Raw genomic sequence first — 25,483 nt, 5'->3', positions numbered from 1 at the left:
GAGTCAAAAGTGTTCACAGGAAACTCCATTACTTCAGCGTAGCAGCCATTTCAGTCAAAACTTACTTTTAACTATTGAAACTGTAGATTTTGCTGAGTTGCTGCTGTGAAATTTCGTAGTACTAGCTTTAGTTAAAAAAGACTTCAATACACGGGTGTATATACACCCTCAAGCAAGGGTATATGTGCACCCGGTGGTGCACCGAAGCTTCTCTTATATATGATGGGATGGGATTGAAGGTTGTCTCCTTTCTACATTTTTACAGCGGCATCACACCTTTTGGCTGCAACCATGGCTGCTGTTGGTTCTGCTTTACTCTCCAAAGGACAAATAAGAAAGCTTCTCAGTTGGCTTCTCTTTCTCTATCTTTTGGGCTATTTGTTGTCTTTGTTAAATCTAATTTGCAGGTGATGTAATAATAATCATGTTGATAATTTTTTTTGGGTGAATATCATTGGTGGATCATTTGGTGTAATTATTTGAAGGAGAATCGTACTTATACGTTTATATAATTTGGTTTTGGTTTTGTTGGTCAAGAAGAACTATATGTTTTCAACCAAGAAAAAAAAAAAACAAAAAAACAGGAAAAAAGAGAGGGGGGGGGGGGGGGGGGGGGAGGAGAAGAAGAAGAAGAAGAAGAAGAATTATATGTATCTTTCTTTTTTCATTTTTCATTTTTTATACTAACTATAACTATATATATAAATATATTTATAATTCTATTTGAATATATATAGGAATGATTTATGATATTCTAAAAACACCTTTAATTTGACGTGATCAAAACTGTAAATTATATTTCAAAAAATATTTAAAATTACATATTTAGTCACGTTATTATGCATTTCATTATTATAGATTGGGAAATAATTCCTAAAAAATCAAAACTATCCATACAACGAGGATGAATAATTATAACTTCATATATCAAAACTGGAATTATTTTTTTTAAAGAAAAAAAGAAAAAGAAAAAGAAACATTTAACTCCACAAGTGAAAGCTACTTTAGTTTCAAATTAGGTATCAATTCTTGGACTTCAATTGTACTAAAATGTTGAAAAATAGCCAAAAATATTAATCCAAAAGTTTAAATAACAATTACAATTGATAATAACAACATAAATTGGACCATGCCCTCCAACAATAAGATGTTTTTAGTAGCTCCTTGTTTTCTTTCTTTTATTATTATTATTATTATTATTATTATTATTACTCTCATTCCCTTCATTCCGTTTTGTTGGGCTTCAACACTGGATAATGGATTCTAATATACAAGATGGAACCCAACTTGACGTTTTCTGTTGGGCTCCAATAATGGATAATGAATGAATTCCAATATGCAAGATGGAACCCAAATTGACAACAAAGTTTAAGCAATTGCCGCTTTAAAAAATGATAATAATAAGTAAATAAACAAAGCGATAGAGCTAGTATAACACGAGCAGAAAAGTGCATTTTGACTCCAAATTAGATTGGGGATTTGGCCTCAAATTTAGATTCCCAACCAATCCCTCAAAGGTCATTAGGGATGTCAACGGGGCGGGACGGGGTCGGTTTTTAAAATCCCGTCTCCATCCCCGTATGGGATTTTTCATCCCATCCCCGCAATTTTCCCCGTTTTTTTAGAAGCGGGGCGGGGACGCAGATTCCCCAATCGGTGGCGGTGCGGGGACGGTTTCCCCATTTGTTTTTTTTCATATAATTAATATAATTTTTTTTGATAAATTTATATTAAAAAAATTTCTTCTATAAATAAAATGACCAAAAATATAATAAAAATACAATAAAAGATATCAAAGTTCAAATTTATAATTTTAATAACATATATTCTCAAAAAATACAATATAATATAATCCAAATACATAAACATAAAATTTATAAAAATACACATGCACACATAATAAAGTTTTACTTCTCATTTCCTTAAGTCTCCATGAAAGAATGTTCCGTAAGAGTTGATTGCTACAAAAATAGACAAAAATATTAAATAATATCAAAAAATTTTAAACAATTTAATATAAACATTTTTTGTAATAAATAAATTCAATTTACCTCCTCATCAATTTCTATGTCACTCATAGTAGAAGAACAAGCTCCAACATACGGTGAAGAAGATGAAGCTAACAAAAATGAGATTAATTAGTTAACAATAAATACAAAAATTATTAAACACAAAAAAATATAAAATTTAATTTTTCATACCATTAATTTCAGCCCATAACCAATCGAATAAGTTTAATTTTAATTTTCAAAATATTAAAAAAATATTAAAAAAAAAAAGGTAATATATACGGGCCGGGTTCGGGCCGGGGTCTTTAATACCCAGTCCCGGCCCATCCCCGCTTCGGGTCTAAGAGAGTAAGCCCAAGCCCGCCCCGTCACCCCGTTTTTGAGGGGAAAAACCGCCCCGTTAGGGGCGGTGCACCGCGGTTTCGGGAATGTGCGGGGCAAATTGACATCCCTAAAGGTCATTTGGCCTCCAATCTGAGATTGGGCAGTAAAGGGGAAATAAATAGATTAATTACTTTGGTTATGCTGAATCTGTTATGTTATTTAATGTAATTACAAGTTTATTTTCTTAAGAGTAGAAAGGAAAAAGCTGCCAAAAAAAAGAAGCCAAATTCACTTTCCACTGTTGTTCCTTCCTCTGATGCAGGGGAAATATTGGATTTTTGTGCCATTCTTCAAATCCTTGTTTCCACTACTTTCAATCACAGCCCACTCCCTGAAAATGGGAATAACTTCTTGGTGGCCATTTTTAGAAAGTATCAACTGCATCAAGGATCCTAATTCTGTAAGAAATGTTGGAGATCTCACCTGAGATGTTGTTATTTGAGAGATCTAATACTTCTAATCCATTGAGTCCATCAAGATTTTATATTGATTGCTTTACTTTTTTATAATTTTTTTTTGCCGCTTGCTAATTTATATTGCTAATTTTGATGTTAATTATAACATTTAATCATATCTTTTTAGTTATTTATTTGATGTAAAATATTTAGTGACATGACCAAAAGAATTTATGAAACAGGTATTCTCTTATAACATTCCACAAATTATAACATAAAAGAGTTTATGAAATGGGGGTATTCTCTTATAACATTCCACAAATTATAACATCCTTGATAATTGGATGAAATAATTGAGAGACCTTGAAAGCGTTGTTCATTCATTTAAGTATTAAATAAAAAATTAAAAATTAAAAAAAAAGGTAAAAGGCCTTTGTTCATAACTCAAAACCAGGGAAGATTGCTTCCGAGTTAATTCATAAACCCATCCCGAATTCTAATTAAAAACTATCCCTATTTGACCCCATTTTTTTCAGCTAATCCTTTTTGCATGCATGGCGTTTGATACCAACAAGATGTAGAAGTACAAGATGCTCTGCATGGGTTTGTATGCAATTCATTTTGCCAACTTTTTTCCCCTAAGTTTTGAGAATCGCACTTCTTAGAAATTATTTTTAAAAAAAAGAAAAAGAAAAAAGAGCAAAAGAAAATTAACATTAAATTTTACATTTTTAGGATATTCATTTTGTTTAACCATCTCCAATGGCATGGCATTGCCAACATATTGCATAGAAATGCTTTGACGATATACCAGATCATTTTTGCTTAGTGTAGAAGATTTGCCTTCACCATTTCTTGTTCTGTATTATATATGTGCGACTCTCTTTGGTTCAGGTTGAAGAAAACTGAAAAATGAGAGAGCAGAAGATGGGAGAAGAGATACAAAGAAAGGGTTTTCAGGTTCTTTGAGGGAAAGGAAATTTGCAGGGAAGAGAGGAACAATGGAAATGCATGTGACGGGAATGAAGTTGACTGGCCTGCGGGTCTGCAGAACAAAACTGAGGCCAAAAAAATTGATTGGAGGGTTTGGTTTTCCGTTTTCCTGCATGAATGTAGACTGTGGAGCCCATGCATGTGTGGAAGTAATAGCATTTGTTGAAACACGCTAAGATGGAAATGGACTTAGGAACATTACACGACAACGATATTACAGGAATTATACAGGGAATTTTCTTCCTTCTCTTGATTTGTTTGTCCATTTGAAGTTTTCTGAAATAAATTAAGAAAACATCAAAAACAGTAACGAACCACAGAACAAAAAGACAAATCAATGTTTGAAACCATGAAGAAAAAAGGGTAGCCTCCCAATGTTGGTGAAAACCACTCATTTATTTTGTGGCAAAAGAAAATAAAGTAGCTTGGATGGGTGAGTTTGTATGTTGAGGAGGTTGACTATGACCTTCTTGTAGGCAATGCATAAGAAAAAAAAAAAAAAAAGTTTGGGAATTTTATTTTTTCTTTTAGCTGCATTTAGTGATTAGAGAATGTTGCATCTCACATTAGGATTTGATCAAACAAATAAGCAAAGCCAATCAACAAAAGAAATTTACATTCAGAAATATTACATGAAGATGGCATTTGATCATGTCATGATAAGTAGACGTTCATACATTCTCTACTTCCTCCTCTATTCATATAATTGGATCTGAGATATCATAGACTGTAACACTCTCACTGACTCTCTTTTACGTCTTTGATCAACTTCATGAGAATGAAAGCAATACAGGAGCAACCAAATAGAAGCTATTTATATTATATATCAGTACAAAAACTCCAATAACAAAGATTGCCATTTTGGGAGAAATGTTTAGCCAAGAAAACGTGTATCAAATAACAAAGGAACAAAGAGGGATGCTCAGCAGCCAACTCATTTGCTTACTAGGGAGAAGGAGAGAGATAACCAGTGTTGTAGTAAAAAAGTGTTATCTTCTTAACGACTAAGTGACCATAGAAAATTGACATAATTACTGTCCCTGGATGGTGTGCTTCTGAACTCCCCTTGGTATTATTGAGATTAATTTTAGTGGTATTGATACTACTTGTGGCGTTAGCCATAGTTATGTTCAGAGCATTGTTGTTGTTGTTGTCTCATTCTTGAAAGTGGCCAAATGCCATCAGGGGGACTTGGTGCAGCCTTGAAACTAGCCTTTACAACCAGCGCCGCAACTACTAGTAATAGATTGCAAGTATCATTCCTTGTATTCTTTTTTAAACGAGTACAAGATATTACAAATTCTTCTTTGAATGACAGATTGGATCACAGATGACCTATGGAGTTGTTGGAAACTTGGGAACTGATTGAGCATTTAAAGCTCCAGCTTTGAGTAGAGTTTTTCTAACTTGTCCGCTGCTAGGATCTGAGATATTTAGAGCAGTCAAATCCACTGAGTTCTTGACATTTACTTCACTTTTACTAATTATTAACAATCTCACTGCTAAAGATCCAACAAATGATGTATATTTTAGTGGCTTGATTCAGTTTAAAATAGCCTATCTTAACGAAGGGATTACTGTCCTTCAAGAGACGGTCAAAAAGCAAAGTCACCCTGAACCCGAATTTCTTCACTCGCCTAAGATTAGAAAAAGATAGCCATTTACATGATGATATACATGTATTCTGCTAGGCCATTTACAATTTTGCTTATATTTGGATACAAGGCCCTATATTTTTTCACATAGAAAAAAACATTCCCATACACTAATCCGACATTCTCGGGTTTCTCCCATTTTAACTCTCTGGCTGAATCTGTCTCCAGATTTTATTAACTTCCCCAGAGCAAAGGATTTGTGCAGTAACCAAATAAAACCTGTTGGGTGTATCAGTGCCAAAAAATACAATAACAAGTATTGTAGTATCAGGAGATACGATTAGCCAGGAAAACATATAGCAGATGGTGAAAAAGTAGATAGGGATTCTCAGCAGCCAACTCATTTCCTCTCTAGGGATTAGGAAATAGATAACCAGTGTAGTAGTAAGAAGCGTTATGATGTTAACCACAAAGAAAACATGGACCGAGTGACTCGGCATGGTTACCATCCCTGCTTGGTGTGGTTCCGAGATCCCTGTGGTATTATTAAGATTACTAGTTGTGATGAGAAGAGTTATGTTGAGAGTGTTGTTGGTGGAGATATTGTTATTGTCGTCCTGCCAAACTCCTCCAGGAGCATCTAAAGCACGAGCATGAAGTAGAGTTTCCCTAACTTGTCTGTTGTTTGGATTTGAAATATCTAGAGCAGTCAAACCTCTTGAGTTCTTGACATTAACTTCAATTTTACTATTTTACTATTTATTGGATGCTCACTACCTCTTGAGTTCAATCAGTGCCGCAACCTCTTGAGTTCTTGGATGCTCACTCCCTGAACATCCAACAAATGATGTATATTTAATGGCTTAATAAAATTTAATGTGGCCTAGCTTAACAAGTTATATAGATTAATGTTCATGGCTTAAAAAAGTAATAAATGGATTAGAGCCTTACTTGGGTTGATTCTTAGTGGTTTCAGTGTTCCCTTAATCATCCTTCCAGTTTATGATTTTTCTCTCTTGGATGTCAAAACCTTCATGGTAGGCTTTTGTACTTCTCATAGTAAGAAATCAAGAGTGTCAACCTTGTGATATTTCACTGCAATATGCAAAGCAGTTTCATTTTGAATGGTCGCATCTTGGATACTTTAAAATGCAAGCTGATGATAACTTAATCAAGAGATCAACATCTCCTTGTTCAGCCACATAATGAAGAGGAGTTCTACCCTCCCTGCCTTGAACCAGAACAAGTTCACTTTCAGTGTTTAGAAATCCAAGAACGACTATGGTTTGACCATTGTGCAATGCTGAATGGATGGGGCGGAACCCTTCTTGATTTAGATTCTGAGCAAATGATGGTTTCAATCTCATTATCTCCTTTGCGAACTGAACGTGATAGGAAGAAGAAACTGCTATATGCAAAGGAGTATGAATAAATGGAACATGATCGATGTTATCCAGGAGATATGGATCCTCTGAAAGTGAAATGTAAATCATGTTTATGTCTCCATTCTCAGCAGCAGTTTTCAAGTTTTCCTCCATTCTTGTCTCAAATTGATGATGATCAGGAGTACAACAAAAGTTGAGTGTAGGTTTGAGTTTGACTTAGAAAACGCTTTATTTCTCTATAAAACAAAAGTTGTTGGATTGGGACAGATGACATCAAAAATATATATTATTATTACTAGATGAAATTCCTTAGAGGTTTCCTACAAATGTTTTTGGTCAACATTGGTTTCCTTCAATAATTTATGGTCATGAAAACGATAATCATGAATCATGATTACCTAGTTTAATTTGAGATTTAATTAAATGAAACTTCATGAAAAGTTTCTAGTATGTGAATATTGATTGAATTATATCCTCCTACTGGTTTCCTGCAGTTAGCTGCATCCATTATCAAATTTCCTTTCTCATTCCTTTACATATATTAGTACTACTGCAGAAGGAAATTAAGGATTTTGAATTGTTTAAAAATGATTGTGATATGACAGTTTTTCTATGTCAGTATAGAAGTTTGAAAATATTCGAAATCTGTATAAAACATAGATAATCAATCAATTAGCATCCTTGGAGATGTCATAAACCTCCAGTTGGGTGGAACATGTACATACTGGTGCAGTTGAGACGATGGCCACCAAATCTTGTAAGAATTAGATAATGGCTTTGCAGGCAATTATTCCATTTATGGTGGTAACATCACCAGAATGCCAAGCCATGTATCATTATTTGGCCACTACAAGAAGGCTGGGGTTCAGTTAACCGATCACAAAATCAGAAAGTTTCAACTCAAACTAAGGCAGGACATTGGCTACAAAACTTCTGACTGTGTTAATGATATTACATGCTCTACTTCTGCACTTTGAAGTGTGCATTATGACATATCCACGCCCTGAAAATGTAATAGTCTGAATTGACAAGCAATCTCTGAAAGCTAGGTTATTTTGCCTCCAACGTACCAAGGGAGATAAATAGAGAAATTAGTTTGGATTTAGCAGAATCTATCATTAATTTGTTATAAGTATAAATTCAAGTCCGTCTTCTATGTATGGTCCAAAGAAAAGAAAGAGACAGCAAATTGTCTCATCTAGTTGCACTGGTGTTCCCTCCTCTGATGAATGCAAAGCAGGGGAAGGGTCTGATTCTATAGCATTCTTCAGATATGTAAAAAGTTTATGGTTTTTTAGCTATAGATTTTGGCAGGAAATGAAAATAATGATATGCATATGTATTCTGTAAGGCAATTTTACAACTCTTCTTATATCCAAACACGGGACCTGTATTTGTCCTCATACTAATTTGTTTCCATTACACTAATCAAACTAATTGAGCAAAACCAACCAAATAAATAAAATTTCCATTCCAAAATATTCCACGGAATACAACAATTGATCACATCATTAGGAATACACAGCACAACATTCTGTGGTTCCTACCTTGTACATACATTGGGACCGAAAAACAAATAATACAATAGCACTCACTAATCTTTTTAACTATCTCTCACAGAATCTGTCTTCGTATTTCCCAAAAAATGCTGAAGATTTTAAGCCACTTTATCATCTCAAGATTAAAAAATCATATTAGAATTTTAAGGATCTAAAATATACATAATAAATTCCATAGACACATAAATTACTAGCCTCCAAATGCAGCCATTGATAAATTGAATCTTTAATCCTGCAAAATAGAAAACAACGTAAAATAGCGCCTATGGACACACTACTCTCAAACAACTCTCAATGATTTCTGAAAGCCCTAATCATAAAATACGGTTTGTATCTGTTTACTTGCCTTTGATCTTATAGTCTCTGTAAGTCAGACTTACCCATTAATTTTGACACACATCAAAATAATAATAATTTAATAATATAATAATAATAAAAATATGGATAAGTCAATGGGCTTATAAAGAAAGTTGATCCTCCAGTCCAATGGGCCAAGTGGAGTATTACAGAATGATAAAATAAACCAGTCCGATTAATGGCATAAATAGGCCCTGTAAGTGAGTAATTGCTTATGCTAAGTTTCCCTAACTTGTCCGTTATTAGGATCTGAGATATCTAAAGCAGTCAAACCCATTGAGTTCTTAACATTCACTTCAATATTACTACTTAATAACAATCTCACTGCCTGAAGATCCAACAAATGATAAAGATTTAGTGGCTGAACTCAATTTAAAATAGCCTAGCTTAACAAATTTAAAGGGATTACTACCTTAGGTTGATTCATAGCGGTTGCAACATGGAGCACAGTGTTCCCTTCATCATCCTTCCAGTTTATGATTTTTCTCTCTTGGATGTCAGAACCTTGATAGCAAGCTTGGCGTAGTCCTCCAAGTAAGAAATCAAGAGCATTAACCTTGTCATTCTTCACTGCAATATACAAAGCAGTCTCATTTTGAATGGTCACATCTTGGATACTCTGAGGGCAAGCTGATAAGAATTCAGTCAAGAGATCAACATCTCCTTGTTCAACTACATAATGAAGAGGAGTTTTACCCTCTCTCCCTTGAACCTGAACGAGATTGCTTTCACAGTTTAGAAATCAAAGAACCATTTTTGTTTGACCATTCTGCAATGCTAGATGCATGGGGCTAAACCCATCTTGGTTTAGTTTCCAAGCAAATGATGGTTTCAATCAAATTATCTCCCTCGCAAACTGAACATGACCAAAACAAGCTGCTACATGCAAAGGTGTATCAACAAATGGAATATCATCGATGCGATCCAGGACATATGGATCCTCCCCAAGTAATGTGTAAAGCATGTTCATGTCTCCATTTTGAGCTGCAGTCTTCAAATTTTCCTCCATTCTTGGTCTCAAATATGATGATGATCAGGAGTACTAAAGCTGCTAAAATTAAAGTAGAGCGTTGGAGAAAACTAGTATTTTCAAGCTGAAAAACCAATATATTATTTAGCGTTAGGTTTGAACTATGGAAGTTTAGTTTGGCAATATATAGAAAGCCACTAAAGTCAACGCGTTTCACTTTCTTTGGTTCATAATTCAAACAGCAGCTCATTAACTTTGATTTTTATAAAAAAAAAAAAAAATCCATACTAAGATTAAACAAAATTATCCTGAAATGTAGAAAAATAATGTGAATTTCCATTTACTCATTTTTAAAAAGTAAAAAATAAAATTAAAAAAGAAAGCGTAAAAGTTTGAAGATAGAAAAAGGCCAAATGAATTATATTACTCACAACCAATCAGAGCATCTTTTAGGCCTTATTTGACCAAGACAAGGCTAAGGAAAAGGGTACCTCCCAAAGTTGGTGAAAAAAAATCACTTCTCTGTGGCTAATGGAATGGAAGTAGCTTGGAAGAGTGGGTTGATATTGAGGAAGTTGACTCTGACCTCCTTGTATGTAGGCAATGGATTTGAATGGAAGTGTTGCTTATTAATTTAAAATTTTCTTTTTCTTTTATCTGCATTCAGTGATGCATAACGTTGTATCTCTACTTGGGATTCCATGAATGTTATTACCAAGTAAAAACTTTTACGTGCTATTAATATTAATAGTGGTTTTGGTCAAGTAGTTAAAAAAAAAAAAAATTATGCCAAAAAAAAAAAAAGAAAAGAAAAATTGAACAAAAGTGCTTCTTATTCCCTAACACTGTATCGTGATGAGCTGCAGTTTGCAGCGCATGGTTGTTTTCTACCAGATACCTAAAAACATTTTTTTTTCCATGTATACCAAATACCATAATGGCTATTTTTTTTTTTAATATATATTTTTTCAATAGTTATTGTTATTGTTGTTGTTTTTCATTTTCAAATCTGATAGCTTCTTAACTGCTATTATACGTTTAACGTAAATTTTACATTTTGATAACAATATTTGGATAAAAATTTATTTTATATTTTTTCTTTAATTATTATTTTTATTTTTATTTTTGATTTTCTAAGCTTATTGCTCGTTGACTGCTATTATGTGTTTAGTGTAAATTTTACATTCGATAACTATTTGGATAAGAAAGCCAATACCTTCCCCAGTAAGAAAAAAAAAAAAAGAAGAAGAAGAAAGCTTCTGTTTTTAATTGAATTATTATTAATAGTTAAAATATTTGAAATAGGTTTAACATTTTTCTACAAAAATATATAAAATATTAAAATGGTAAAACCAGAGAAAGATAATGAATAATAAAATCGAACGTAAAACCATAGAAAATGTTCTGTCATTTTTTTTTCCCTGAATGATTGTCATATAATTTAATATTATGTAAATTTTTGTAAAGTTATTTTGTTTGCAGTATTTAATATTAAAAAATAATAATAATAATCTGTATTAGAGTCAAAAGGTGGTCGGCAGGAAACCCAAACCGTAGCTTTCGCTGAATTGCTGCTGGGAAATTTCTTAGTACTAGCTTTTATGAATAATAAAAAATTAAAAAAAAAAAAAAAAAAAAAAAAAAAAAAAAAACACTTCAATACGCGGGTTTGTATGTACATCCGGTGCAGCGAAGCTTATTTCATCTATCATGGATGGGATTGAAGTTTATCTCCCTTCTATATTTTACAGCAGCATCACACTTTTTGAATGATGTCAATAGATTTATCTAGCTGATTTTCTGTCATATAGAACGGAATTGTTGTAAAGTTTATAATAGAAAATATGTGCATGGATTAATATTCTTTGAAGATGGTTAATAATATTGACTTTAATTTAGTTTTCAATTATTATAAAAATAAAAAAATAGTTTTTCAATTTGTTTTTAATGGAAAAATGCAACGAATATCAAACTAATGTTTTGGGGCTCGTCTCCATAAGTCTGAAACCCGAACAAACCGAAGCCCAAAACCCAAAAAAAGAGAAAAATAAATAAATAAAATACCTACGCGGCAACATCGGATACGGGCACTGTTTTTCCAGGCTACATTTCAAGAATCATAATCACACACGTACTCGTTCACACATGAGATCAGAAACAACGAATAAAGTGATTGGTGACTTAAACAAGTCTCTCCGAAGTCGAGCTTACCTGATCACCCATTTCATATTTCTCTGCCTGATTGGAAGATTTGAAACTGATGATGATCAGGAGTACAACAAAAGTTGAGTGTAGGTTTGAGCTTGACTTAGAAAAGTCTTTATTTTCTCTATAAAACAAAAGTTGTTAGATTGGGACAGATCACATCAAAAATATATATTATTATTACTAGATGAAATTCCTTAGAGGTTTCCTACAAATGCTTTTGGTTGAACATTGAATTTCTTCAATAATTTATGGTCATGAAAAGGATAATCATGAATCATCATTACTCAGTTTAATTTGAGATTTAATTAAATGAAACTTCATGAAAAGTTTCTATTCAATAATTTATGGTTATGATGAGGATAATCATGAATCATGATTACCCAGTTTAATTTGAGATTTAATTAAATGAAACTTCCTGAAAAGTTTCTAGCATGTGAATATTGATTAAATTATATCCTCCTACTGGTTTCCTGCAGGTAGCTGCATCCATTACCGAATTTCCTTTCTCATTCCTTTTATGCATATATTAGTGCTACTGCAGAAGGAAATTAAGGATTTTGAATTATTTAAAAATGATTGTGATATGACAGTTTTTCTATGTCAGTGTAGAAGTTTGAAAATATTCGAAATCTGTATAAAACATAGATAATCATTCAATTAGCATCCTTGCAGATAGCATAAACCTCCAGTTGGGCGGAACATGTACACCTAGTGCAGTTGAGACAGTGGCCACCAAATCTTGTAATAATAAGTAATGACTTTGCAAGCAATTGTTGTTCCATTTATGGTGGTAAACTCACCAGAATGCCAAGCCATGTATCAGTATTTGTCCACTGCAAGAAGGCTGGGGTTCAATTAAGTGATCATAAAATCAGAATTTTTCAACTCAAACTAGTGCAGGCATTACTTACAAAACTTCTGACTGTGTGAACGATATTAGAAGCTCTTCTTTTGCACCTTGAAGTGTGTATTATGACATATACACGCCCTGAAAATGTAATAGTCTAGCTGACTGAATTGACAAACAATCTCTGCAGGGTCGGTACTTTGCCTCCAACGTACTAAGGGAGATAAATAGAGAAATCAGTCTAGATTTTGCAGAATCTGTCATTAATTTTTTATTAGTATAAATACAAGTCTATCTTCTATGTATGGTCCCAAGAAAAGAAAAAGACAGCAAATTGTCTCATTCAGTTGCACTGGTGTTCCCTCCCCTGATGAATGGAGAGCAGGGAAGGGTCCGATTCTATAGTATTCTTCAGATATCTATAAGTTTATAGTTTTTTAGCCACAGATTTTGGCCGGAAATCAAAATCCAAACAAAATAATGCTATGCATATGTATTCTGTAAGGCAATTTTACAACTCTTCTTATATTCAAATACGCGACCTGTATTTGTCCTCATACTAATTTGTTTCTATTACACTAATCAAACTAATTGAGCAAAACCAACCAAATAAATAAAATTCCATTCCAAAATAGTCCATAGAGTACAACATTTGATCATATCATTAAGAGTACACAGCACAATATTCTGTGGTTCCTACCTTATACATACATTGGGACCAAAAAACAGATAATACAATAGCACCCATTAATCGTTTTAAGTCTCTCTCACAGAGTCTGTCTTTGTGTTTCCCGAAAACCTTTGAAGTTTAAAAGTACCTCCTCCACCAAAATGCCGATAAAAATAGCAGTGCCGCTAATACATAAACAAGGAGTCCCACAACGACAGAACATAATCCCAAAGAAGATGCATAGCATACAATAAAAGTAAACAGAATGCCGGACAGCCGCCTAGATATTTGCTCATCAGGGAGAAGGATAAGTATAACCACTATGGCACTAAAAAAAGTTATGCTGTTCGAGAGGCCGTATAAGCAAGCAAACATTGACTCCGCTCCTAGTGTCCGTCTTTGGTGTGCTTTTGAACTCCCTTCATTTTTATTGAGCTTAATTTCGGTAGTATTAATTCTACTTGTGGTGTTAACAAGAGTTATGTTCAGAGCATTGTTGTTATTGCTGTTGTCGTCATTGCCGTCCAGCCAATGACCTGCGGGGGCGGTTAGTGGAGCCTGGAAAGTAGCCGTAACAATCAAAGCCGCAACTACTAGGGACACATTGCGTGTATCATTACTTGTATTCTTTCTGAAACGAGAAACAGATACTGCAGTACTTTCTTTGGGTAACAGATTTGATCTCAGATGATCTCTGGAGTTGCTGGAAACTAGGAGAAGTGATTGAGCATTTAAAGCTCCAGCTTTGAGCAGAGTTTCTCTAACTTGTCCGTTGTTAGGATCTGAGATATCTAGAGCAGTAAAACCCATTGAGTTCTTGACATTTACTTCAATTTCACTACTTATTAACATTCTCACTGCCTGAAGATCCAACAAATGATAAAGATTTAGTGCTGAACTCAATTTAAAATAGCCTAGCTTAACAAATTTAAATGGATTACTGCCCTTCAATAGACAGTTCTCCAGAGGCAAAGCCACCCTGAATCCGAATTTCAAGACAGCTAATACTAAAACAAAAGTGCTAAATGGATTAGAGCCTAACCTCTGGTTGATTCATAGCGGTTGCAACGTGGAGCACAGTGTTCCCTTCATCATCCTTCCAGTTTATGATTTTTCTCTCTTGGATGTCAGAACCTTCATGGCAGGCTCGGCGTAGTCCTCCAAGTAAGAAATCAAGAGCATCAACTTTGTCATTCTTCACTGCAATATACAAAGCAGTCTCATTTTGAATGGTCACATCTTGGATACTCTAAGGGCAAGCTGGTAAGAATTCAGTCAAGAGATCAACATCTCCTTGTTCAACTACATAATGAAGAGGAGTTTTACCCTCTCTCCCTTGAACTCGAACGAGATCGCTTTCACAGTCTAGAAATCCAAGAACCATTTTTGTTTGACCATTCTGCAATGCTAGATGCATGGGGCTAAACCCATCTTGGTTTAGTCTCCGAGCAAATGATGGTTTCAATCTCATTATCTCCCTCGCAAACTGAACATGACCAAAACAAGCCGCTACGTGCAAAGGTGTATCAACAAATGGAATATCATCGATGCGATCCAGGACATATGGATCCTCCCCAAGTAATGTGTAAATCATGTTAATGTCTCCATTTTGAGATGCAGTCTTGAAATTTTCCTCCATTCTTGGTCTCAAATATAATGACGATCAGGAGTACTAAAGCTGCTAAAACTAAAGTCAAGCTTTGGAGAAAACTAGTATTTTGAAGCTGAAAAACTAATATATTATTTAGTGTAGGTTTGAACTATGGAAGTTTAGTTTGGCAATATATAGAAAGCCCAGCTAAAGTGAACACGTTTCACTTTCTTTGGTTCATAATTTCAAACAGCAGCTCATTAACTTTGATTAAAAAACAAAAAAAAAAAAAAAAAGTTCCATACTAAGATTAAACGGAATGATTATCCTATTGCTTTTTTTTTTTTTTTTTTAAATGATAAAATAAAAAAAGCGACAACATTTTAAGAAAGAAAAAGGCAAAATGTATTGAATACAAACTCACAACCAATCAGAGCATCTTTTAGGCCTTATTTAACCATGACAAGGCTAACTAAAAGGGTACCTCCCAAAGTAGGTGAAAAAAACCACTTCTCTGTGGCTAAAGGAAAGGAAATAGCTTGGAAGAGTGGGTTGGTATTGAGGAAGTTTACTATGACCTCTTATGTAGTCAATGGATTTGAATGGAAGTGTTGCTTATTAATTTAAAGTTTTCTTTTTCTTTTATCTGCATTTAGTGGTGCATAACGTTGTATCTCTACTTGGGATTCCATGAATGCTATTACCAAGTAAAAACTTTTACGTGCTGTTAATATTAAATGTGGTTTTTGGGCAAGTGTTAAAAAAATTATATAAAAAATAGTGAAATTAAAAAAAATAGAAAATAAAAATTGAACAAAACTGTTTCTTGATGTCCATTTGGTATAATTGATCAAAATATAGCTTTTGTCTTCTTCTTTAATAAATTGTATCTGTAATGAGCAGCATTTGCAACACATGATTGCTTCCTACCAGATATCTTAAAAAACATTTGTTTTCCATATATAAAAAATATAAAGATGCCTAATTTTTTTATTTGTTTTTCAGTAATTATTATTATTGTTATTTTTCATTTTCAAATCTCATAGCTTCTTAACTGCTATTATATGTTTAGTGTAAATTTTACATTTTGACAACTATATTTGGATGAGAACTTTTTTTGTATATTTTTTTCTTTAATTATTATATTTATTATTTTTTTATTTCCAAAGCTCATTGCTTGTTGACTGCTATTATGTTTAGTGTAAATTTTACATTTGATAACTATATTTGGATAAGAAAACCAATAACTTCCCTAATTGAAAAAAAATAATATAAAAGCTTCTGTTTTTATTGACTTAATATTAATAGTTAAAATATTTGAAATAAGTTTATCATTTTTCTACTAAAATATATAAAATATTAAAAATGGGAATTTTAAAAATTTTACTTAATTATTAAAGAAAATGACAGATAGAATCAAAAGTAAAACTATAGAACATGTTCTATCACTTTTTTTCACCGAATGGTTGTCATATAATTTAATATTAACGTGAATTCAGGAAAAGTTATTTTGTTTGCAGTATTCAAAAGTGAAGGAAACTCCATTCCTTCAGCGTAGCCATTTTAGTCAAAAGCTAGCTTTGGCTATTCAAACTGTAGCTTTTGCTGAAATGCTGCTGGGAAATTTCCTAGTACTAGCTTCTGTGGGGGGAAAAAAAAAAAAAAAGAAAAGAAAAAAAGGAAACTTCAATACAGGGCAGTATATACACCCTCATGCAAGGGTATGGGGACATCGGTGCACCAAACCTTCTCTCAGCCATCATGGGATGGGATTGAAGGTCATCTCCTTTCTCTATTTTTACAGCAGCATCAGACTTTTTGGCTGCAGCCATGGTTCTATAGATTCTGCTCTACTCTCCAAAGGCCAAATAAGAAAGCTTCTCAGTTGGCTTCTCTTTCTCTATCTTTTGGGCTATCTGTTGTCTTTGGCAAATCTAATTTGCATGTGATCTAATAATAATAATAATCGGTTGGTCATTTGGTGTAATTATTTGAAGGAGAATCGTATTTATTGGTTTATATAATTTGGTTCTGGTTTTGGTTTTGTTGGTCAAGAAGAACTATATGTTTCTCAAAAGAAAAGAAAAGAAAAGAAAAGAAAAAAACACTATTCGTATCCTTCCTTTTTTTATTTTTTACTTTTTACAATATCTACATATATATATATATATATATTGGTATGGTCACCCGCCATGCTCTTGGCTTAGTTTAAAATTTCAATGTTTAATAGTTTTTATTTATTTTGGAAAAGCTTCAATTAAAAAGTTATTAAATTAATATTTTTATTTTAAATTTTTAAATTTTTTTAGAAGGATTTAATCTTAAACTGTTAACAAGCATAAAGAAATTAATCATTTTATCCCAAGCTTTGCATAAGCCTAATATGCAAACCTCATAATATAATTCTGAAGCAAGAACAGTTCCAATCCTCGTATTAGCTGAAAATTTAGAAAAGCAAAAACCATTATTATTGCTAATTAGATCCTCGCTTCATCCTTTCAATATAAATCATGAAATTTTTGTTGCTGCAACCCTCTTTAGATAATGCAGGATATTTAATTTCCATAGCAGCAGCTGGCAAATACTTCCCATTAGGCTTTAATGGAAAACCTATCTTTGAAGGATCTGTGGAGTTAGCTGAAGTATCACAGTTCAGACGAGAAACCATGAGCGTCGAACCACAAAGGAAGCATAATGCTTTGCCAATGTCAGCTTTAATCAGTAACCTACGAGCTCTACCCTTGGTATCCACCATAGCTACTCATACGAAACCCTACGCTCAGGGTAAATTTTCAAACTTTAACACCAAAATCAAATGAACAATAGCTATAAAAGTAATAGTATTATGAAAGGAGCATATGGTAAGCAAACTACGAAATGAGCAAGTCAATTTTTCTAGGACTTACCCTTTTCTAGTTATACAAGCACCAGCACATAGTTGAAAAAGGGCTAAAATCACAATCTTTTTAAGGTTAGTATGCATGTTTAATGTGATGAGCTAGTTATCTATCTCTATAGTTAATATGTAACACCCCGTCCCAAATCGCACCGGAATCCGTGCACGTTGACCGAGGTTGACTGTTGACCGTTGACCAAAGGGGTACCGTGGCGAAGTGCACGATGCCACGAGTTCGTAGACTGGTAGCACGTCGAAAACGGAGCTACGGTTTGAAAGTTATGGACGAAACAAGTTGCGGTCCAAACTGTCCAAGGGGTGCCGGAGTTGACTTGTTGTTTATGGGGAATTGAGCTTTGACTCATGCATGGTTGTGAAGTGCTCGTCGATACGAATTCACAGACTAGCGGCACGCTCAAAACGGACATCCGGTTAAAAAGTTATGGACGTTTGAAGTTTACCGGATACCGTATTATTTTAATGTTTTTTTTGGGTCAGTGAACAGTGAAATGCCATGTGTCAGCTTCTGATTGGTCCACGTGGCATGAACAGTGTCACGCAGGGTTTTAATTTTGAAAAACTCTCGGGGAAGAGAGAGAAAGAGAGAGAAGAGAGAGAAAGAGAGAGAGGAGAGAGAAAGAGAGAGAGAGAGTCACCGGCCGCCGGCCATTTTCACGTTTTCCGGCCGAGTTACTGTACACGCGCCGGACAGAAAGCTTGCCCACCTCATTTCCGGCAAAACCTCCAAGTTTCACGGCGAACGGCCGCCGGACGCGCCCGGATCGGACGTCCGAAGTTTGGCGGCGATTTTTCCCCTCCACCGCCGGCCACCCGAATCGGCACTGTTCCGGCCATTTTCCGGCCACACGCGCCTGACATCCTTGATCCTCTCCTCAAGTCCGGCCTACCCACCAAAAATCACGGCCATCGGACCACCGACGCGCCGGGATCGGAGCGTTTTCCGGCGAGGGGTCGAAAATCTTCAAACGGTGATTTCTCCGCCGTCCGACCTCCGTTTTGCTCACCGTCGGTCCCGTTGGATTGCTCTCCTCACGATCTACAAATCTGCAAAATTTCACAGCAAACGGCCACTGTCGGAAAATACTGTTCCTGTGACGGTTGCCGGTGACGTGGCGGCCCGCCGGAAAATACTGTTCCGGCGAGTATCCGAAATTCCGGCCAGCTCCAGTCCGCAGTGTTCGACCTCCTGAATCCGAATCCGGCTTCCGTTTCCACCAATTCACGACGGTTTGGGAGAATTACGGAGCCGAAACTCGAAAAGCTTTCCGGCGAGATTCCGACCCCGTCGGGTTCGATCACCGGAAAGTAAGACCGAATCCGTGATCCTCATCACGCGAGCTTCGATTCGGTATATAACTCGTAACCCTTAGATGTCGCTTGGTGTTCGCTCCCCGGGTATCTATTTGGGAATTACCCGAATAAAATATTAATATTTTTGGTTTGTGCACTGTGGTTGTTTAGGTGCACGCGCGAGTAGTGGAGTGGATCCCGAGGAGGATCTTAGTTGATTTGCGCTCTCCAGGTGAGTGACCCACCTTCAAAAAATTATTTTGGGCAATTAATTAAATTTAATTGGTATTTAATTTAGTATTTAAATTATGCTCATGTGGTGTGGTTTAATTATGATTTTAATGCGGTTTAATTTAAATTATTTGTTATGCATGAGCAAGGTATGTTTCGGTATTAATTTTACGTGGTTTCAAATATGATTTCTCGGGCATAATTGGGTTAAATATTTTACGAAAATATTTGGTTATATTTTATAAAATATGCCCGCGGTATTTTTATGGTTGCATTTCGTATTTCGAGAAATTGTGGTTTGTTGTTATCGCTGTTTCGTACCGGGTGATTGGATAAAATATGTGGGATGGTGTTTTGTGAAATTTTGGTATACTTCCCACGGTGGTTTTTGGAAAAATGGTACGGTTGGTTGTTTATGTTTATTTTTAGACGCACTCATACAGTATTGGTGTTCTGGTGTATGGTGTATGGACACGTGGTTTAGCACGCGGTTATTATATGGTTTAGCGTGCGGTTATTACTTCACCCGTGAGTTGCCATTGGACCGTGGGCATGCAAGGTTATTGTTGCGCACAGCCGCCCCCCTCCTTGGCCGGGTGATGGTTTTTAGCAGTCGGTACTGTCGGGACGCCGAAGTGACCACTGCAGGTTTCTCTCTTTAACCTCCCGCCAGTCGGTGCTCGGGACGCTGGGTATCGGAGGGCATCACCGGTATATGGTGTGGTGCGTCAGGTGTAATTGTCGGTGTAATTGCAAATAATGGTTTAAACCCCAAAGGTGTTCAAAATTTATTTATTATAATTTATTATATTTTTATTATATATTTGGGGTATGTATTTATTTAATTGTTGTTGTTAAATTATTTAATCCCTTGGTTTTTGGGAGGTATGCACATTGGGTTTTGCGAAAAGGTTTTAAAAAGGGAACATTTCAAACGGAGCGATTGGTGAGAGTTTTGAGGGAAATCATTATTTTCCAAAGGTTATTATTATTTATTATTAATTGTTGGTATTTGTTCCACTCCTTAATTGTTATTATTTTATTATTATTATTAAAAGGTGTTCAGTAGTTCGGGTTACTCACGGAGATGATTAGCATCTCACACTCTTAAATTCCGTTCCCTTAGGTGCAAGTGGTGGTAGACGTTCTTCCGGAGCGAACCAAGTTTTCCGCTGCTGTTGTGTTTCGAGAAGTTTCTTTGTACTCTTTCATTTCAGTGTATTATTTCTTTTCAGCCTTGTTGTATTTCTGTTGTTTAGCACTTCTTAAAGCTCTGTATACTATTGGAATACTTCTGTTTTATTTATGCACTGGACTGTTGTTGCTTTGAGAAGTGCTGGAATTTGTGGAATCAGTTTGTAGTTTGTGGGAGGAATAAGGGGATGTTTTTTTAGAAGTGTGTTTTCAGTGCAGGTAATTTGTGGTAAGTAAATCCCTTAGGGGAGGCTCTGTCGGATTTTCCTTTGGAGGGTCCGGTAGGATTTCCCTGGGATCAGGGCTGTCTAGGGTTCCGGGGAAGGAATTCTGGACGGGTCCTGACATAATATCACTCTAAAGTACATTTTCTTCTATTTTAACCTTGGTTTGTTATTTACGTTGTGATTTCAAAATTCATTCATAACTAATAAAGATCTATAAATCCATATCCAAAATGTAAAACACACCAAATTCTGTTTTACCAATAGAAAATGCAAGGTAAAAAAATATATAAGAGAAACAAAAGATGGCCTGATAAAAAGATAAAATCACAACATATATAAAAAAAATTTAAAAAAAATTTTTTTTTTTTTTTTTTTAATATTCAACTACATAAATCTAGTAACCAAACATGGAAAACTAAAAAAATTTTAATGACACCTCCATATATTTTTACAATAATTTTCTTCTTTCCTTTTAATAATAGTTATACAATAATTCATAACAACTTATGTAGAGAAATGGTCAATATTATCTCTACCTACCAATAATAACATACTAACAAAACAACTCCACAAAGCTAAAATTATGTAAATTTTTTTAAAAACTTTAAAAAAGATATTTAGAAAAGAAACAAATATATATATATATACCTAAACTTACTAAACTTGTTAGCAAACAAAAGTGAGACCAAATGTAAGATGTAACAGCAGTTAATACCTAAAAAATAAAAACGTTTACAGAGAAATATTAGCAAAGTATATAATTATAAAAAATAAAAAACTACACTTGCTTTAAAAAAAAATAAATAAATAAACTTCTAATATCCAACAAAAATTAAAGATAAAACAATACAGCAAATCAAATTTTTAAGGACTTTTATTTATACAAAAGAGCCAAAATCTACACTCTTTTGGAGGTTAAAAATATCAAATAATATCATATTCGTATTATACGTAGCGTCTATATCCTTAGCCTATAATTAAATAAGAATAGTCACAAAATTTGATCATGTCTCAGTATTCATTCTGTTTCTTCATTTTGATCCTTTAAAAAAAACATAACCATCTGAAAACCAAGAAAATTGATTGAATTTTAAAAAAACTCAGTAATATTTAGAGCAGTTAGCAGTGTGATCCTACTAATCATTTACGCGATATAAAAACTACTCATAAATCTTGCACTTCCGATTTTCTTCATGTTTACTGAATCATATTTTGCTTTTAACAAAAATATTGACATAAAGCTAAAAGGCTTGACCTTCTTTATCTTTATCAACCATAATATGAAATTGAAACTATTTTGAATAGTATAAATTGGACAAATTTATTTTTATTTGTCCTACCTATATTTTATTTTTTTAATCATTTGTGTCTACTAGTATGGCAAACATGGGCCTTCTATGCGAGTTTGGAAATTAAAGGGAGAGGGAGGGACTAAAACCAACATTTCAAAAAACATAGCCTCCATGACAAATAATATATATAATATTAAAAAAATCTGAATTAAAAAAATTAAAGAAAAATGTGACCATATCATAGAGAAAGAGAAAGAGAGAGAGAAAGAGAGAGAGAGGGGGGGGGGGGGGAGAGAGAGAGAGAGAGAGAGAGAGGGTTGTAGGGTAGGCATAGGATAGAACAGCTTTGCATTTGTATTTTTGTATAATTTGTATGTTAAGAAAGAAAAAAAAAAAAAAACACTCCCGCAAACAAACACACACATTACATTACTCTCTCTCTTACTTTCTGTCACTCTTTCTTTTCTTTTCTATTTCTTCTCTCTCTCTCTCTCCCCAACAGTCCAAAGTCTCTTACAGCATTCTCAAAGAGCTCTTCATGTATTATATATTTTTTATTTTGAAGAATCAATATTTAAAAACAAGCTCTAATATATTTTATATTTTGATTTTTTAAAATACAGAATGAGTTTGTACTTTTTATTTTTAATATTATATTAGTATTATTTAATGCTTATCAAATTTCAAGACCATTATATTACATTAATATATTTTTAAAATATTTATTGTTAAAACAAAAAACAAAAAAGGAAGAAAACAAATATAACAATAAATGTTCATTGAAAAAAAAAATAAAGAGTATGATACAAAAAACATTGTTGGAGAAATTTTAAAAATTCCACTCTTTATATTTAAAGATATTCTTTATTATATAAAAAATAATCTTTATTTTTTAAAAGTCCCTTGAAGATGCTTTTAATAATGGATATTCACATATGGAAGTGAAAAGGATCTGAAGGCATAGACTACTAAAGCATATGCCTAGGGCCTCCATTTTACTGGGGCCCAAAAAAATATATTTTCTATACTATATATATATATTGAAAATATAAGAAGTTGACTATTGTTAGGATTCTAAAGTATCTTTAATTGATCATTTATTGCTATAATTATCTTTATCTTTTGAAAAGAACACTAATAAAGTTTAATTGAAACTTTTTGTATTCTATTTCTATAATTAATTACATTGTAACGGTAAAAAAAAAAAAAGCATATATTAAATACTTATTCTTATTTATGCATAGTTTATGCGTTTTTTTCTCTTGCTTACTTCTTTTATTCTCTTCTCATTCACTCATCTTTTATATTTGTTTAATCTTTGATACTTAACATATATAATTGTAATTCTAATCCACAAGACCCCAAAATAAAAGCCAAGCTTGTTGGTTTTTATTTATTTGAATGAATTTACATTCATTCTCCTCATATACATATATATATATATTATTTTATACGAATTCATGATTTTTGTTCTATATTTTGTGTTTTTGTTTTTCTCTTTATATCTTTTATTCAACTAAATTGATTAGATTTTAATCCTTACATGGTGTTTTTAATTTTGGCCAATTATTCTCCTAGATGTCATTCTAATTAATATAAATAAAAGTTAATATTTTTTTTTCTTTTATCATATTTATTTTAAAGTATCATCAAATTGAAAGTCAAGGCATAAATCAGGTTTTATTGTTTCTTTAATTTTAAGCATTTTAATTTTGATAAAATATTAGGGATCTATATTTTCTATTATTTGAATATAAATATATCTGCTAGAAAATGAAAAAAAAAAAAAAAAGGAAGAAGAAAAACATAAGAATTTATTCAATCTCAAAAAGGAGCACTTGATAGTTTGTTACTAATACTACAAATCAAAACTCAGAAAAACCAATTGAAAATTTAAATGAAAAAACAATTGAATTTTCACTAGAAGATGATACTTTATTAGGACAAAAATAAATCTATCAAGAACTTGCTAATAATCATAAATATAATTCACCAAATATTAATATTCACGAAAAAGATAATAATAATTTAGAAGAAGATGAATTAGTTGATCAAGAAGATAAATTTTTTAATGATATAGATGAAACTATTGTTAAAAATATATATGATCCAGCACAATGGGAAAACATAAATACAAATTTAATAGATTTATTAATTGAAAAAGGTCCAATTAGAGAAACCAATTTATGTTTTCTAAGTAATGAAAATTCTAGACACTTTTCTACTGTTTATTACATTGAAAATTTATCAAATGGAGAAAAACATGATAGAAGATGGCTAGTATATTCAAAAGAATTAGATAAAGTATTTTGCTTTTGTTGTAAATTATTTAGTCAAAAATCAATTACAATTCAATTAGCAAACGAAGGATGTCAAGATTGGAAAAATCTTAGTGCCAAGCTTAAAAGTCATGAAACAAGCAGTGAACATATTATAAATATGAATATTTGGTTTAATGTTGAAATGAGATTACTTAAAAATAAAACTATTGATTAAAATTTACAAGAAAAGATAAACAAAGAAAAAGAGCATTGGAGGAACGTATTAGTAAGAATTATTGATGTAGTTAAAAATCTTGTAAAAAATAATTTGGCATTTCGTAGCACAAATGAGAAGATTTATCAAGATAACAATGGAAATTTTTTATGTTTAATTGAAATGATTGTAGAATTTGATCCTATAATGCAAGAACACCTTAAACATATTCAAAATGGTGAAATTCATAATCATTACCTTGGCCATAACACACAAAATGAGTTAGTAAATATATTAGGATCAGAAATAAAAAGTATTATAATTAAAAAAATAAAAGAAGCAAAATGCTTTTCAGTTATACTTGATTGTACCCCATATATAAGTCATCTAGAATAAATGTCTCTTATATTAAGATGTGTAGGTATTTCAACAAATCCAATCAAAAAAGAAAAGTATTTTTTAGAATTTTTAAAAGTGGATGATACATCAGGGAAAGGTCTTTTTGATATGCTCACTAGTGTAATAAAAAAATTTGAACTTGATATAAATGATATAAGAGGACAAGGATATGATAATGGGTCTAATATGAAAGGTAAAAACCAAGGCATACAAAAGAGAATGTTATATATAAATTCTTGAGCTTTTTATACACCATGTGGTTGTTATAGTCTTAATTTAGTACTTTGTGATATGGCTAATTCTTGTCCTAGTGCTAAACATTTTTTGGCGTGATACAACGTATATACTCATTATTTTCTTCTTCTACAAAAAGATGGAAAATTTTGCAAGACTATGTTTTTAATTTAACTCTTAAACCATTGTCACAAACACATTGGGAAAGTCATCTTGAAAGTGTTAAAGCAATAAAATATCAAGCTCTACAAATAAGAGATG

General features: G+C 33.0%; 3 protein-coding genes across 3 annotated transcripts; all 3 read right to left on the bottom strand.

Annotated features, from left to right (window-relative positions):
* Window positions 1–2,621: 2,621 nt before the first annotated feature.
* On the bottom strand, window positions 2,622–6,914 carry LOC107404179 (uncharacterized). The gene is made up of 4 exons (XM_060815082.1): window positions 6,599–6,914; window positions 6,154–6,205; window positions 5,883–6,054; window positions 2,622–2,816 (listed from the first exon to the last, which is right to left on the bottom strand). The coding sequence occupies exons 1-4, from the start codon at window positions 6,912–6,914 to the stop codon at window positions 2,622–2,624; spliced, it is 735 nt and encodes a 244-aa protein (XP_060671065.1).
* Window positions 6,915–8,894: 1,980 nt separating this feature from the next.
* LOC125422719 (ankyrin repeat-containing protein BDA1) lies at window positions 8,895–9,686 on the bottom strand. Its single transcript, XM_060815081.1, has 3 exons — window positions 9,540–9,686; window positions 9,090–9,389; window positions 8,895–9,005 (listed from the first exon to the last, which is right to left on the bottom strand). Exons 1-3 carry the CDS (start codon window positions 9,684–9,686, stop codon window positions 8,895–8,897), a joined length of 558 nt encoding a protein of 185 aa, XP_060671064.1.
* A 3,824-nt stretch (window positions 9,687–13,510) lies between these two features.
* LOC132800792 (uncharacterized) lies at window positions 13,511–14,940 on the bottom strand. The gene is made up of 2 exons (XM_060815080.1): window positions 14,415–14,940; window positions 13,511–14,233 (listed from the first exon to the last, which is right to left on the bottom strand). The coding sequence occupies exons 1-2, from the start codon at window positions 14,427–14,429 to the stop codon at window positions 13,511–13,513; spliced, it is 738 nt and encodes a 245-aa protein (XP_060671063.1). The 5' UTR covers window positions 14,430–14,940.
* Window positions 14,941–25,483: the final 10,543 nt, after the last annotated feature.

This window comes from Ziziphus jujuba, chromosome 2, assembly GCF_031755915.1.
Source record: "Ziziphus jujuba cultivar Dongzao chromosome 2, ASM3175591v1".
In the NCBI taxonomy this organism is placed as follows: domain Eukaryota; kingdom Viridiplantae; phylum Streptophyta; class Magnoliopsida; order Rosales; family Rhamnaceae; genus Ziziphus; species Ziziphus jujuba.
The sequence above is the reverse complement of the archived record's forward strand: the minus strand, read 5'-3'. Positions and strand labels throughout refer to the sequence as shown.

Excerpts from the sequence above, each read along its gene's own strand:
- LOC107404179 (XM_060815082.1), bottom strand. The coding sequence starts at position 6,914 with ATGGAGGAAAACTTGAAAACTGCTGCTGAGAATGGAGACATAAACATG. Across the intron at positions 6,055-6,153 it reads GCACTGATTGAACTCAAGAG|ACAAGTTAGGGAAACTCTAC; the intron begins GTAGTGAGCATC and ends TCCAAACAACAG. Across the intron at positions 2,817-5,882 it reads AACCACACCAAGCAGGGATG|GTGAGATCTCCAACATTTCT; the intron begins GTAACCATGCCG and ends ACAACATCTCAG.
- LOC125422719 (XM_060815081.1), bottom strand. The coding sequence starts at position 9,686 with ATGGAGGAAAATTTGAAGACTGCAGCTCAAAATGGAGACATGAACATG. Across the intron at positions 9,390-9,539 it reads TAGCAGCTTGTTTTGGTCAT|GTTCAAGGGAGAGAGGGTAA; the intron begins GTTCAGTTTGCG and ends AATCTCGTTCAG. Across the intron at positions 9,006-9,089 it reads CCGCTATGAATCAACCTAAG|GCAGTGAGATTGTTATTAAG; the intron begins GTAGTAATCCCT and ends TTGGATCTTCAG.